At 43.4% G+C, this 12,800-nt stretch overlaps 1 protein-coding gene across 1 annotated transcript in view; it reads right to left on the reverse strand.

Annotated features, from left to right (window-relative positions):
• The window catches only part of tmprss3a (transmembrane serine protease 3a), a 63,806-nt gene that overhangs the window by 19,976 nt on the left and 31,030 nt on the right, over window positions 1-12,800 (reverse strand). Inside the window, exons 8-11 of the mRNA XM_060832829.1 lie at window positions 9,961-10,126; window positions 5,665-5,834; window positions 3,891-3,986; window positions 87-229 (exon numbers count right to left, since the gene is read on the reverse strand). Coding sequence (XP_060688812.1) covers window positions 87-229; window positions 3,891-3,986; window positions 5,665-5,834; window positions 9,961-10,126 — 575 coding nt within the window. The remainder of the gene's footprint in view (window positions 1-86; window positions 230-3,890; window positions 3,987-5,664; window positions 5,835-9,960; window positions 10,127-12,800) is intronic.

Below are 12,800 nucleotides of genomic sequence, written 5' to 3' on the forward strand. Positions count from 1 at the left end.
ATCAAAACAGGGAAGGGGTGCCCTGTTAGTCAGTGGCCCTCATGGGTGACCAGTTCCCAAGAATTATATGCATCTTTGAACATTACCTGGCAGGAATCGACCCCTCCCTGAAGATAGCCAGCACAAATCATTCTGGAACTTATCCTCTTGTAGTATATTTCTGGGCGGCTGCACAAGCGATTGGATATTAGGGGAACCTGGGCCTCCATTAGACTGATCGAAATTTCATCTGCTGAATAACAAATCACATAATTTCGTCTGTTTCACTCAATGGAATAATAGGTTTGATTAAAAAAAGGAGACATTGTCCCAGGTTTACCTGGCTAAGTAACGTTGAGTTTGAGGGTGTTTAGCTATTAGCGTTTACATCACCCAACAGCCTGTTCTAAGGGAGAGTTGGCCAGTACGTTAGAAATCACCAAATTGTTGGGTGATTTGTGCCAAACTACATTTAACCTCAGAAAAATGTCAACTTGTGGTGCCCTTCCTGGGAGGATGGTGAAGTCACTGTTGGTCACACATTAATCACCTATTAACCTCTTTGGAAAGTTACTGCTGGAATTTAACACCGTAAGCAATTCTCCAAAGAGAAGAAGATGTATGTCATTTCCAGCTCTCTGACCCAGAAAGAAAACAATTTAAAGCATGAATTTTAATTCCCAAAGGACAAAATTGCCACTAGTCAATTTTAAAGTTGGGAATTCAACATTTTTGTTCCTTGTCTTTCTTTCTCCCTTTGCAATCCAATCTTTTACTTCTCTGCCTGACTTGACACTAATCCATTGTATTTCCTTCTTTACATTTATATCATGTTGCATAATGTCTGATTGTTCACCATCAACTTACACTTCTAGTAAAGGAACAGGTAAAGTCACTATAGTTCCATGGGGCTGCTGTCTCATTACAGAGAGATAACTGGTGATGAATTTAACCCAAGGGCAAAGGGTAAAGGAGCAAGGTGGAGAAGGCAAGACCTGCAAGGCAACCTTAGTTGATGTGGGAATTGAAGCCACACTGTTGGCATCCCTTTGCATTGTACACTTGTCATCCAGTCAACTGAACTGACTGACACTTACTTCCAATAATGTACCAAAATATATTTCTCAAGGTGATGGATGAGGGAAAAATCCCAACTAATGGAATCATTTACTCTGTTCCTGCAAAATCTGAACTCTTACATTTCGCTTACGAAGGATTGGAAAAGCTCATTCCAGTCAGTCAGGCTGGTCCAAAAAAATCTAAAGGTATAATGTAAGCTTATCTCTTGTACCCTTCCTCCCTCTTAGCTGTCCAGACATTCACTATCATCATTGTGAAGCTGTTGAATGTAAACTGTTTACTGGCCTTCCCTTGCCCCATTGTGCGTCTAGTTACGGAGCTTATGCTAACATTGAATAATTTATTAATGCTTTGTTTATCAACATCAATTGGAAACAGACTATGGTTTGAGCCTCCCTAATCTCTCCCAGACCCCTCAACTCCCTTCACGGAGATGATAGAGGATACTCTGACTTTTTTAGATTAGACTTACAGTGTGGAAACAGGCCCTTCGGCCCAACAAGTCCACACCGACCCGCCGAAGCGCAACCCACCCATACCCCTACATTTACCCCTTACCTAACACTACGGGCAATTTAGCTTGGCCAATTCACCTGACCTGCACATCTTTGGACTGTGGGAGGAAACCGGAGCACCCGGAGGAAACCCACGCAGACACGGGGAGAACGTGCAAACTCCACACAGTCAGTCACCTGAGTCGGGAATTGAACCCAGGTCTACAGGTGCTGTGAGGCAGCAGTGCTAACCACTGTGCCACCGTGACTTTGTGTGAAATGGCCAATGATACACATCACTAACATGACATGAATAACCAAACACAACCCACTTCATATATAGGAGCAGAAGTAGGCCATTTGGCCCATCGTGCCTGCTCCACCATTCAATACGATCAAGGCTGATCAGACAACTCAGTACCCTATTCACGATTTCACTCCATATATTTTATACATTGAGCCCTAGGAACTAGAGGACACAGGCTCAAGGGGAGAGGATAAAGACTTAAAAAGGACTAACCTCTCCTCGCAGAGCAATTATTAGTGGAATTAGTGATGGTGAGTACAATTACAACATTTAAAAGGCATTTGGATAGGATTATGAATAGGAAGGGTTTAAATGCTGGCAAATGGGACTAGGTCATATTGGGATGTCTGGACAGCATGGACAAGTTGGACCAAAGGGTCTGTTTCCATGTTGTATGATTTTATGACTCAAAAACTATATCTATAACTCCCCATACCTCCACATGCCTTCAGAAACTAGAAATTTAACTATATTCAATGACTGGGCCCCCATAGCCTTCTATTGTAGAGAATTTCACAGGCTCATCATCTGTCTGACTGAAAAACTTCTCATCTCAGACTGAAATGGCCTACCCCGTATAGTGAGATTGTGATTTTTTGTTCTGGACTCATTGGAGCATATTTTTCCTCCCAAGTTCTTATGTGAAAATGATTCCTTGATGTACTGCAGTTCCATAGGTAACAGTCTATCAAGGATACCTTACTCAAGTGAGCACTACCTACATGTAAGCCTGGGTGATAAGTACACCATCACACAGTAAATACTGTCTTAGTCAGGCTCCAACTGTACAGCAGGGATAACAGTGTGGAATCTACATACAAACTAGGAACTTGAGCAGGCCAATCACCCCTTTGAGTCTGGTCCACCATTTGATAGGATCATGGTTGATCTGATTGTGATCTCAACACTACTTTCCTATCTATTCCCAATAACTTGGAATCCCTTATTTATCAAGATCTATCTATCTATCTCAGGCCTCAAAATATTCAACAACCCTAACTCTTGTCTCTTTGGAGAAGAGGATGAGGAATGACAAGCTTGATGGACTTTCCCTCTCTCTTATTAAGACTGACCAATTAAATATGAAGTTACAAGACAATCCCATGACTCACATTACGCTGACAATGTATGCGTGTGCATTGGTATATGGTGACACTACACTGTTCCCCAGTAGGACATTATTTTCTTTTGTCAAACATAAATTGCTCTCCATTTGGAAGTTTTGATTCTTTCTGCAGGGTCACTCTATGGATAGAGCTGCCTATCAACATTTCATGTGATACACCATTCCTTGCACATAACAAGTAAAGCTGGGATGACATGTTGGCTCAGTAGTTGGCACTGCTGCCTCATTGTGCCAGGGACCTGGGTTCAACTCCAGCCTTGGGTCACGGTCTGTGTGGAGTCTGCATGTGTCTGCATGACTTCCTTCCATGTGCTCCAGGTTCCTCCCACAGTCCAAAGCTGTGTAGGTTTGGTGGATTGGCCATGCTGAATTACCCCATAGTGTACTAGGATGTGCAGGCTAGGTGGGTGAACCATAGCAAATGTGCAGTTATGAGGTTAGAGTGGGGGGACTGGGTCTGGCTGGGATGCTGTTTGGAGAGTCAGTGCAGACTTGATAGGCCAAAGAGCCTTTTCCGTGCTGCAGGGATTCTATGACAAAGTTGCCATAGACCCATTGGACCATAAAGCTGCTTTCTAATTAGACAGAGAGAGATGACTGGTGGTGAGTTTAACTTGAGGGTCATCAGGCCTCAGATGAGGGTAAGGTCGAGAAGCCATCCATGGTAACCCCAAATCAGCCATCCAGCCATTTGAGCTGACTGATCCTCTTGTATGTATGTCTCAGTGGGATGTTTGGATTGGAGGGTGGGTAGATTTTATCTAAAGTTTACACCATTTTCATTTTTCAGTGGGGATCATTTCAAAGGCATTTCAAAGGCTGACCAGTCATCTCTTGGCCCAAGCAACATTAAGTCCAGATGTCCTGGTTGAGATAAGGTGATGAGTTTTCAAATCAGTTTTACCTCCTTCAGCAGTCAGGCCCCATCCTGAAATCCAGCAGGCTGTACCTTCTGCAAACTCTTGTCCTGAATTGGGAAGGCAGATAGGCTGAATCCAATCTGTGTTATGTTAAAAAAAATGTACAAGACATTTCCTGTAAGCTCACAGCAAAATTACAATTTCAAGACAGAATCCCAAAGTCGCTGGGAATACAAGAAAATTGAGCCTTTAATTCTCTTGAGCTGATGCACTCTGTTTTTAAGGGTGAAAGGATTCTGAGAGAGACTGTGGATATATTACCTTCTTGTTATAGACCATAAGAAATAGGAATAGAGGAGGACCATTCCACCCCTCAAGCCTGCTCTACCATTCAAAGGATCTCGGCTGATCTGAAACTCCCAGGTCCATTTTCCTCTGTTTTCTCTGCAACCCTCAATTCCCCTACTGATCAATCTATCAATCTCACAAGGACTCTAGCCCCAAAGCTCTCTGTGGGGAGGCGTTTCAAACACTCTCTGAGAGAAGAAATTCCTCCTCATCTCTGTCTTAAACTGATGTCCTTTTACTTTGAGACAATGCCCACTGTTTCTAGGCTCTCCCATCTCTCTTGCCAGTTAAAGCTTTGGACTCAAGCAGCTAATGGTCCAATCATCAAGGTTGCATTAATGAAAATTGGCAAGGTGGATGGGCACTGAGTTGGGTGAATGCAGCGGTTTCAGAGGATGTAGATCTGATGGAGATGACAGCGATAGCAATGCTATGACTGATGATGAAAACAATGAATGAGAATTTTAATGTTGAGGCATTATTGGACTTGAGTCCAAGTCAATCTCTCTTCACCAAATTAACAAATTATCTAGGTCTTTTATGATCCAGATAGGTTAGGGTTAGGGTTACAGTCACGAACCTTCCTTGAATCATTCTGACAGTCTTCAGTCTGCGTACTGCATAGTCAGACAGATCAAGAGTCTGATCAGAATAAAGCTCTCTCTACTCTGACTACAACTCAATACTACCTTTTGAAGGCAAAACCATGCTGAGTCAGATATATCCCTGAATCAGCAAACCCGTTAATCCCTACAGTAAACCTGGATTTAGTTGGATTGTGGTAGTTAACCTTCAAGAAGTGTTATCCTCAGCAGAAGGATATTGTGAAATACCAATTTACAACACTTGCCTTTTGTGTAGTCACTGAGTCCAGTGTCAGTGTGAACTAAGTTGTAATTATGGACAGTCACTCTACTGGGGGCTCAGCTTCCGCGAGAACTGCATTGAAAGTAGGCCTAGCTTCCTTCTCAGGTGGCAATGCTCTAGTTTAGCAAAAGGAAGAGGCTTTTACCTAAGCAATTGGACTATGTAGAATGGTGGCACAGTGGTTAGCACTGCTACCCCACAGCGCTAGCAACCAGGGTTCATTTTCCAGCCTTAGGTAACTGTTTTATGTGGGATTTGCCCATTCTCCCTGTGTCTGTGTGGTCTTCCTCCCATAATCCAAAGATATGCAGGTTAGGTGGATTGGCCATGCTAAATTACCCATAATGTCCAATGATGTGCAGGTTACTGGATTAGCTATGGGAAATATTGGGTGGGCTGGTCTTCAGAGAGTTGGTGTGGACTTGATGGGCCAAATGGCCTGTTTCCAAACTGTAGGGATTCTTTATCTTGATCAAGTGCCTGAATAAAAAGGTAGCTAATGTTCCTCATAGACAATTGTCATTTCGTTTCATTTTTAGAATGGGTCCAAAGAACAAAATTAAGGATCTTTTCATGAGCTCACAAAATCAGTGATAAAGTTACCATTAAACATCAATGGCCTTGCCAGTTTGATGAGTGCAATGTCATAATCATAAGTCCTTCCTTTGTATTTCTTGTGATATATGATCTTCTCCACAATGTAGGATGCGCTATCAGTTAGTGGCTGTTCTGCAATTCCAACATAGACCTTCCACGAGGAGAGAAACATAAATCTGAAACCAGAACGGACAGCACTAATTAGACTACACATTATTGAAATGCTGGTTCAGAGATATGCCCTTCCCCTCCCAAATAAGAAGTCACACTTTAGGGTAAGATTTAAATATTATTCACGTAAAGTTAGAATCTCAATGTGAGAGATAGTTTTTAATGGTTATTTTAGCTTGCTGTCCTCTACCCTTTCAAATGCTAATGCAGGCACATCCTTCCCATGCGCTCTCTGTCTTTCATTACCAAGGCAATTTGCTAATTGTCCTCCCTAAGCTCAGGTTGGACATTTCTAACCCTCTCACTTGTCACCACCTGGAAATGTGCTCTGGCACCACATCCTGTTTCATACCATGCTTTTTAAAATATATTTGTGGGGTGTGGGTATTGCTGGCCCTTGAGAAGGTGGTGATGAGCTGCCTTCTTGAACTGCTGCAGTCCACCTGCTGTGGGTTGACTCACAATGCCACGAGGGAGGAATTTCCAGGATTTTGTCCCAATGACAGTGAAGGAACAGTGATATATTTTAAAGTCAGGATGGTAAGTGTCTTGGAGGGGAACTTGCAGGTGGTGGTGTTCCTTTGAATGTGCTACCCTTATCCTTCAAGGTGGAAGTGGCTGTGAGCTTGGAAAGTGTTGTGTGAGGATCTTAGGTGAATTTCTGCAGTGCATCTTGTAAATGGTACACACTGCTGCTATTAAGCATCAGTGTTGAAGGGAGTGGATGCTTGTGGATGTGGTGCCAATCAACCGGGCTGCTACATCCTGAGTAGTATCAAGCTTCTTGAGTGTTGTTGGGGTTGTGCTTATCCAGGCATTGATGGATAAATGTCCCATTTACCCATTGCCTGTGTGCATTTATTAAGGTGTATTGGCACCCTGTTGAATAAGGGCTGAAAATGTGTTGCTGGAAAAGTGCAGCAGGTTAGGTAGCATCCAAGGAACAGGAAATTCGACGTTTCGGGCATAAGCCCTTCATCAGGAGTGAGGAAAGTGTGTCCAGCAGGCTAAGATAAAAGGTTGGGAGGAGGGACTTGGGGGACGGGCGATGGAGATGTGATAGGTGGAAGGAGGTCAAGGTGAGGGTGATAGGCCGGAGTGGGGGTGGGGGCGGAGAGGTCAGGAAGAAGATTGCAGGTTAGGAGGGCGGTGCTGAGTTCGAGGGATTCAACTGAGACAAGGTGGGGGGAGGGGAAATGAGGAAACTGGAGAAATCTGAGTTCATCCCTTGTGGTTGGAGGGTTCCAAGGCGGAAGATGAGGCGCTTTTCCTCCAACCGTCGTTTTGTTAAGGTCTGGCGATGGAGGAGTCCAAAGACCTGCATGTCCTGGGTGGAGTGGGAGAGGGAGTTAAAGTGTTGAGCCACGGGGTGGTTGGGTTGGTTGGTCTGGGTGTCCCAGAGGTGTTCTCTGAAACGTTCTGCAAGTAGGCGGCCTGTCTCCCCAATGTAGAGGAGGCCACATCGGGTGCAGCGGATGCAATAGATGATGTGTGTGGAGGTGCAGGTGAATTTGTGGCGGATATGGAAGGATCCCTTGGGGCCCTGGAGAGAAGTAAGGGAGGAGGTGTGGGCGCAAGTTTTGCATTTCTTGCGGTTGCAGAGGAAGGTGCCGGGGGTGGAGGTTGGGTTGGTGGGGGGTGTGGACCTGACGAGGGAATCACGGAGGGAGTGGTCTTTTTTGGAACGCTGATAGGGGAGGGGAGGGAAACATATCCCTGGTGGTGGGGTCCGTTTGGAGGTGGCGGAAATGACGGCGGATGATACGCTGTATATGGAGGTTGGTGGGGTGGTATTTTACCAGTGGGGTTCTGTCCTGGTGGCGGTTGGAGGAATAAGGAGATAAGGAGAGAATTTTAAATTCTCGTTATTGTGTTCAAATCGCTCCATGCCCTCCCTAAGTCTGTTACTTCCTCCAAGCCCACATGTGCCTGAGATTAGGAAGCTTCTCCAACCCTGATCTCTGGAGCAATCCTCAATTTCCATAACTCCAGCATTGTTTGCCATGATTTCAACTGCCCAAGCTCCACGTTCAGAAATCCCTTCCAAAAACCTCACTCTCTTTCTCAGAGAGAGTCGCGGTATTGTTACGGTGGAAAGGGAGCCCACTGTGCCTGCATCGATCTGATTACCTTGTCCCAGTCTCCTTCCTTTTTCCCAAACACCTTGCAAACCATTTCAATCCGAACAATTATCCTGCACCCTGTCGCATGCCTTAGTTGAACCTGCCTCCACCACATTTCAGGGCGGCGCATTCCATGTGCATTCCCTTTCTGTTCAGTGTCTAGCTCTACCCAGAAATCTCAGATTGGTTAGTTAGAGCGATTTAGAGTTAGAGGGATAGACTACTGGACCTTCACAATCAGCAGGTCCCAGATTCGCTGTTGACTGTCAGCAGCTGACATTTCAAACAAGTAAACAGCACCAAAATAGTATGATCTTTGATGATTCAGCAAACAAGTCAACTTCATAGCCCTTAGTAAGGGATGATTTGGAGGTGCTGATGTAAGATTGGGGTGGACAAAGTTAAAATCGCACAATACCAGGTTATAGTCCAACAGGTTTGTTTGGAAGCACTAGCTTTCGGAGTGCCTCTCCTTCATCAGGTGGCTGTGGAGCAGGGCAGAAAACACAAAATTTATAGCAAAAGGGTTAGAGTGTTACAGAGTTGTAATGATATCTGAAACAAACTTAGATCAAGTCTTGCATTTTTTAGGATGGGATCTGCTGGTTAGGCTCTTTAATATGTAAATTTGAGAACTCCTTTTAAGTTACATTCTCAAGTTGGCTTCAGTTTATCTAACAATAGGTGCTATCTTAGCTCAGACAATGTATTAAAGGTGTGAACTTCGAGTCTGACCCAATGTTGAGTCAGTTTTACTTCTAAAGCGAGACTTACAGAATGTAAGGGAGGTATGTTGGCAAGACGGAGGTAATAACTATGTCAAACCCATATAAAGTTCTGGAGTGTTGTGTCCAGTTCTGTGCAAGACATTTTCGGAGGTGTGTGAAGGCATTGGAGAGACACACAGGAATGGAAACAATGATAAGAAACTTTGGCTACCTAGATAGATTGGAAAAATTAGGATGACTTTCCTTGCAGAAGAGAAGATTGAGAGGGGGTTTGTTAGACATATTCACAATCAAAAGGGGTCTATAGAGTCATAGAGTTATAAAGTTGGACAGCAAGGAAATAGACCTTCCAGTCCAACTTGTTCATGCCAACTAGACATCCTAAATTAATTTAGTCCTTAATTAAATAAAGTAAAGCTGTTCCTATTGGGGAAGGCTTGATAATGAGAGGGCAACAGATGTAAGGCAAGACAAACGGTGGAGACTTGAGGAGGAAACTCTTCAAGTAGAAGGAGTGACTAAAATCTTGAATGGAGCACCTGAGAATATGATGAAAGTGGGGTCACCTGAGGTGTTCAAGAGGAAATTGGATTAGCATCTGAAGAGGAACAAAGTGCAGGGCTACTTGGAGAAATTGGGGCAGAGGAACCAGGCAAATTGCTCACTGGGAGAGTCAGAGTAGACGCACTGTATTAAATGGCCTCCTTCTGTGCTGTCATTCAGCGATTCCATGGAGGTTTGTCACCAGATAGTTCAAAAATGGATCGAGTTGCAGCATGGAACTGGGAAAGAAACTGGGGAATGATTTAAGAAATAGTTAGACCTGGGGATGGAGCGAATGCTGGATCGATGGGCTTGAGAATCATATTCACCGCGATCGAATGGTGGAGAAGATCCAATGAGCCAAATGGCCTGATTCTGCTCCTATGTCTTATGGTTCTTTGTCCTATTGATACAAATAGGCTGGGAAGAGGTTGAATGATCTGCTCTCCATGTCTACCTTCTACCATTGGCCTGAGAGAGGTATATTGAGTGGGATAAAGAATGGGAGTCATAGAAAGTACCAGAAAGGAAGGAATTCAAAGGATTTATCTTGTAGTTGAGTGCAGGAGGGGGAATTTATATTTTAGTCAGGAATGACTACTGCCCTGTGATTTGATGAGAGAACAATGTCTTTCTTGGTAGCCCAAAGCCATCAATCTAACCCATACCCTAATTATCTGATACGTTTGGTACTTGTTATCACGATATTTGATTCAAGTCATGAGGCAATGACTTACTCAACGACACAATGTGCAGCCGTCGCTATCCATTGGGAAGCGATGATGGAGCCCCCACACAGATGCTGTCCATCGAAGTGAAGGCTTGCCTGCCATGGCCAATGACCAACCACTGAGACATTCCCACCAACTATCCGAGATGTGTATTGAGGCCTGGAGCCACACTCTGCAGAAGGGAAATGACACAGATTTTAGGGCAAACTACAGGTTTGAGATTTTTTTTTCTTAAGCTGTCCTCACTGTGTGTTCCTTCCTCCTTTCTAGAGTCAGAGAGTCAGATTCAGTGCATTTGGAGGCCATTTGACCCATCGAGATTATGCCAGCTCTCTGCAGAACAACCAAGTCAGTCCCATTTTCCTGCCATCTCAACTTTGCAAGTCTATTTCCTTCACGTTTCATTCTAACATCCTTTTGAAATCATTAATCTCTGCTTTCACCACCCTCACAGGAAATGAGCTCCATAAAAAAGGTTCTTCCCTGCATTTCCCTGACAATCCATGCCCAAAGTCTTAAGTCTGTTTTCTCTATTTCTTACATCATCAATGGATCAGAAGAGTTTCCTTATCTACCTTATCTAATCCTGCCACAATCATGTACAACTTGTTCACTGGTTCAATCTCTTCGCTCCAAGAAGATCAACCCTAGCTTCTTCAACCCTACCTTCTAGGGAAAATCTCACATCCCAGGAACCATAGAGTAATAGAGGTAGACAGCATGGGGACAGACCCTTCCATCTAACTCATCCATGCTGACCAGATATCCGAAACTAATCTCGTTCCCTTTGCCAGCTTTTGGCTCATATCCTTCTAAACCCTTCCTATTCATAAACTCACCCAGCGTCTTTTTGGCAACTCTCAACTGCTCGCTCTCAAGGACTGTCACATCCTTCCTGAAGTGTGGCGACCAGGCCTGCATGCAATTCTCCAGGTGTGGAGAATCTTTGTAAAGATTTTCCTATTTTGCACTCAAAAGTGAGCTTTGTTCTTCAAAGCCAAGATTCCATTTGCTTTCCAACCATTCGCTCAATATTCAAATGTCAATAAAATGCAACCTCCAACCACTTTATCATAAAGTCATGGAAAACAGATGGAAACAAACCCTTCAGTCCAGCTTTCCCAAACTAAACCAGTCCCATTTGCCTGCACTTTGCCTATATTGCTCGAAATCTTTCCTATTCATGTACCCGTCCAAATGTCTTTTAAACGATGTAACTGTACCCGCATCCAAATTACTTCTGACAGTTCATTCCACATATGAACTACCTTCTGTGTGAAAATATTGCCCCTTAGGTCCTTTTTAAATCTTTCTTCTTTCACTTTAAAAATATGCCCTCTAGTTTTGAACTCATCCGAGGGAAAAGGCCTTTGGTATTCACCTTATCTATATCTTTCATGATTTTATCAATCTCTGTAAGGTCATCCATCAATCTCCTAGACTCCAGTGAAAAAATAACCCAGCCTATATACCCTCTCAAAGCCTCCAGCGCTGGCAACATCCTCGTAACTCTCCTCTTGACTCTCTCAAATTGCTCATTCTTTAAAAGTGTTCCATTAATCCTTCATTGCCTTGTGCTCAATCCTTTCTGTCACACCTTTCTGTCTCTACCTTCTCACAGGAACACCTTCACTCACACCCTGCCCCTTCACCCCCATCTTGCTCACATGATTCCATGCCTGTTCAAAAGTTGCGTGTAGCCCCCTGCAGACTATTGCATTTTTCAGCTAGCTGCTTTAATGAAACAACGATGAAAATGACCCATTTGTAAATGCACTCATTTAACCCAATTCTGCAAAAAAAGGACAGTGCTTACACCATTGTCTCAGCAGTGCCACCTAAAGGCAATGAATGGTATTGCAGCCCAATTGTCTTATAAATTTAATTTACCTAAGTTAAAAATCACACAACATCAGGTTATAGTCCAACAGGTGTATTTTGAAGCACTAGCTTTCGGAGCATTGCTCCTTTATCAGGTGGTTGTGCAGTATGAGATCGTAAGACATAATTTATAGCAAAAGTTTAGTGTGATGTAACTTAAATTATATGTTGTAAAAGACACCACTAATTGCCAAATTTACCAAAAGCATGTGTAAGATGTTTATATTTCCATTTGTCAATCACTTTCCCATGTTAATATTTTGTTCATTAATCTCCTGAACTTAAATTAATATCCTATATGCTCTCCAATAACACTGCAACTCTTCACCTGATCAGATTGCTAGATAAGTGCAGTTTGTCCTTGACATTTCTAAAAGGAATTTCAGTACTGGGTAGTGGGTAAAAGTGTGCTGAGTAATTTTTTTTTGATGAGTTCACATTGACATACTCTGCTATTTCCAAATAGAAAACTCACAGGAGTTTTTTTTAAATTAAATCATTGCTTCAATAATGTCAAAGATTCCATTTGCTTTCCAAACATTCTCTCTACATGTCCATCAATTTCAAATACATTGGACATGCACCCCCTCACTTCCCCCAGCACTTTTGTCATACAGTCATAGGGAACAGAAGGAAACAGACCCTTCAGTCCATGCCAACCAGGTTTCCCCAACTAAACTATTTCCATTTTCCTGCATTTGACCCATACCCCTCTAAACCTTCCCTATTCATGTAGCTGTACAAATATCTTTTAAATGTTGTAACTGTACCTGCATCTATGCAGCCTCTGGCAGTTCATTCCATGTACGAACCACCCTTTGTGTGAAGAATATTTTCTATGTTGGGCTCCCATTGCCAGTCTCTCCTGTTTGGCCTTACCTTGTTTTGGAGTGACACCAGAGGTCAGGAGAGTTTTTGAGACTTGTTGAGATCCACTTGACAATTCCTGCATGTTCTTGGTGCAC

This window comes from Hemiscyllium ocellatum, chromosome 12 (genome assembly GCF_020745735.1).
Source record: "Hemiscyllium ocellatum isolate sHemOce1 chromosome 12, sHemOce1.pat.X.cur, whole genome shotgun sequence".
Classification (NCBI taxonomy): Eukaryota; Metazoa; Chordata; class Chondrichthyes; order Orectolobiformes; family Hemiscylliidae; genus Hemiscyllium; species Hemiscyllium ocellatum.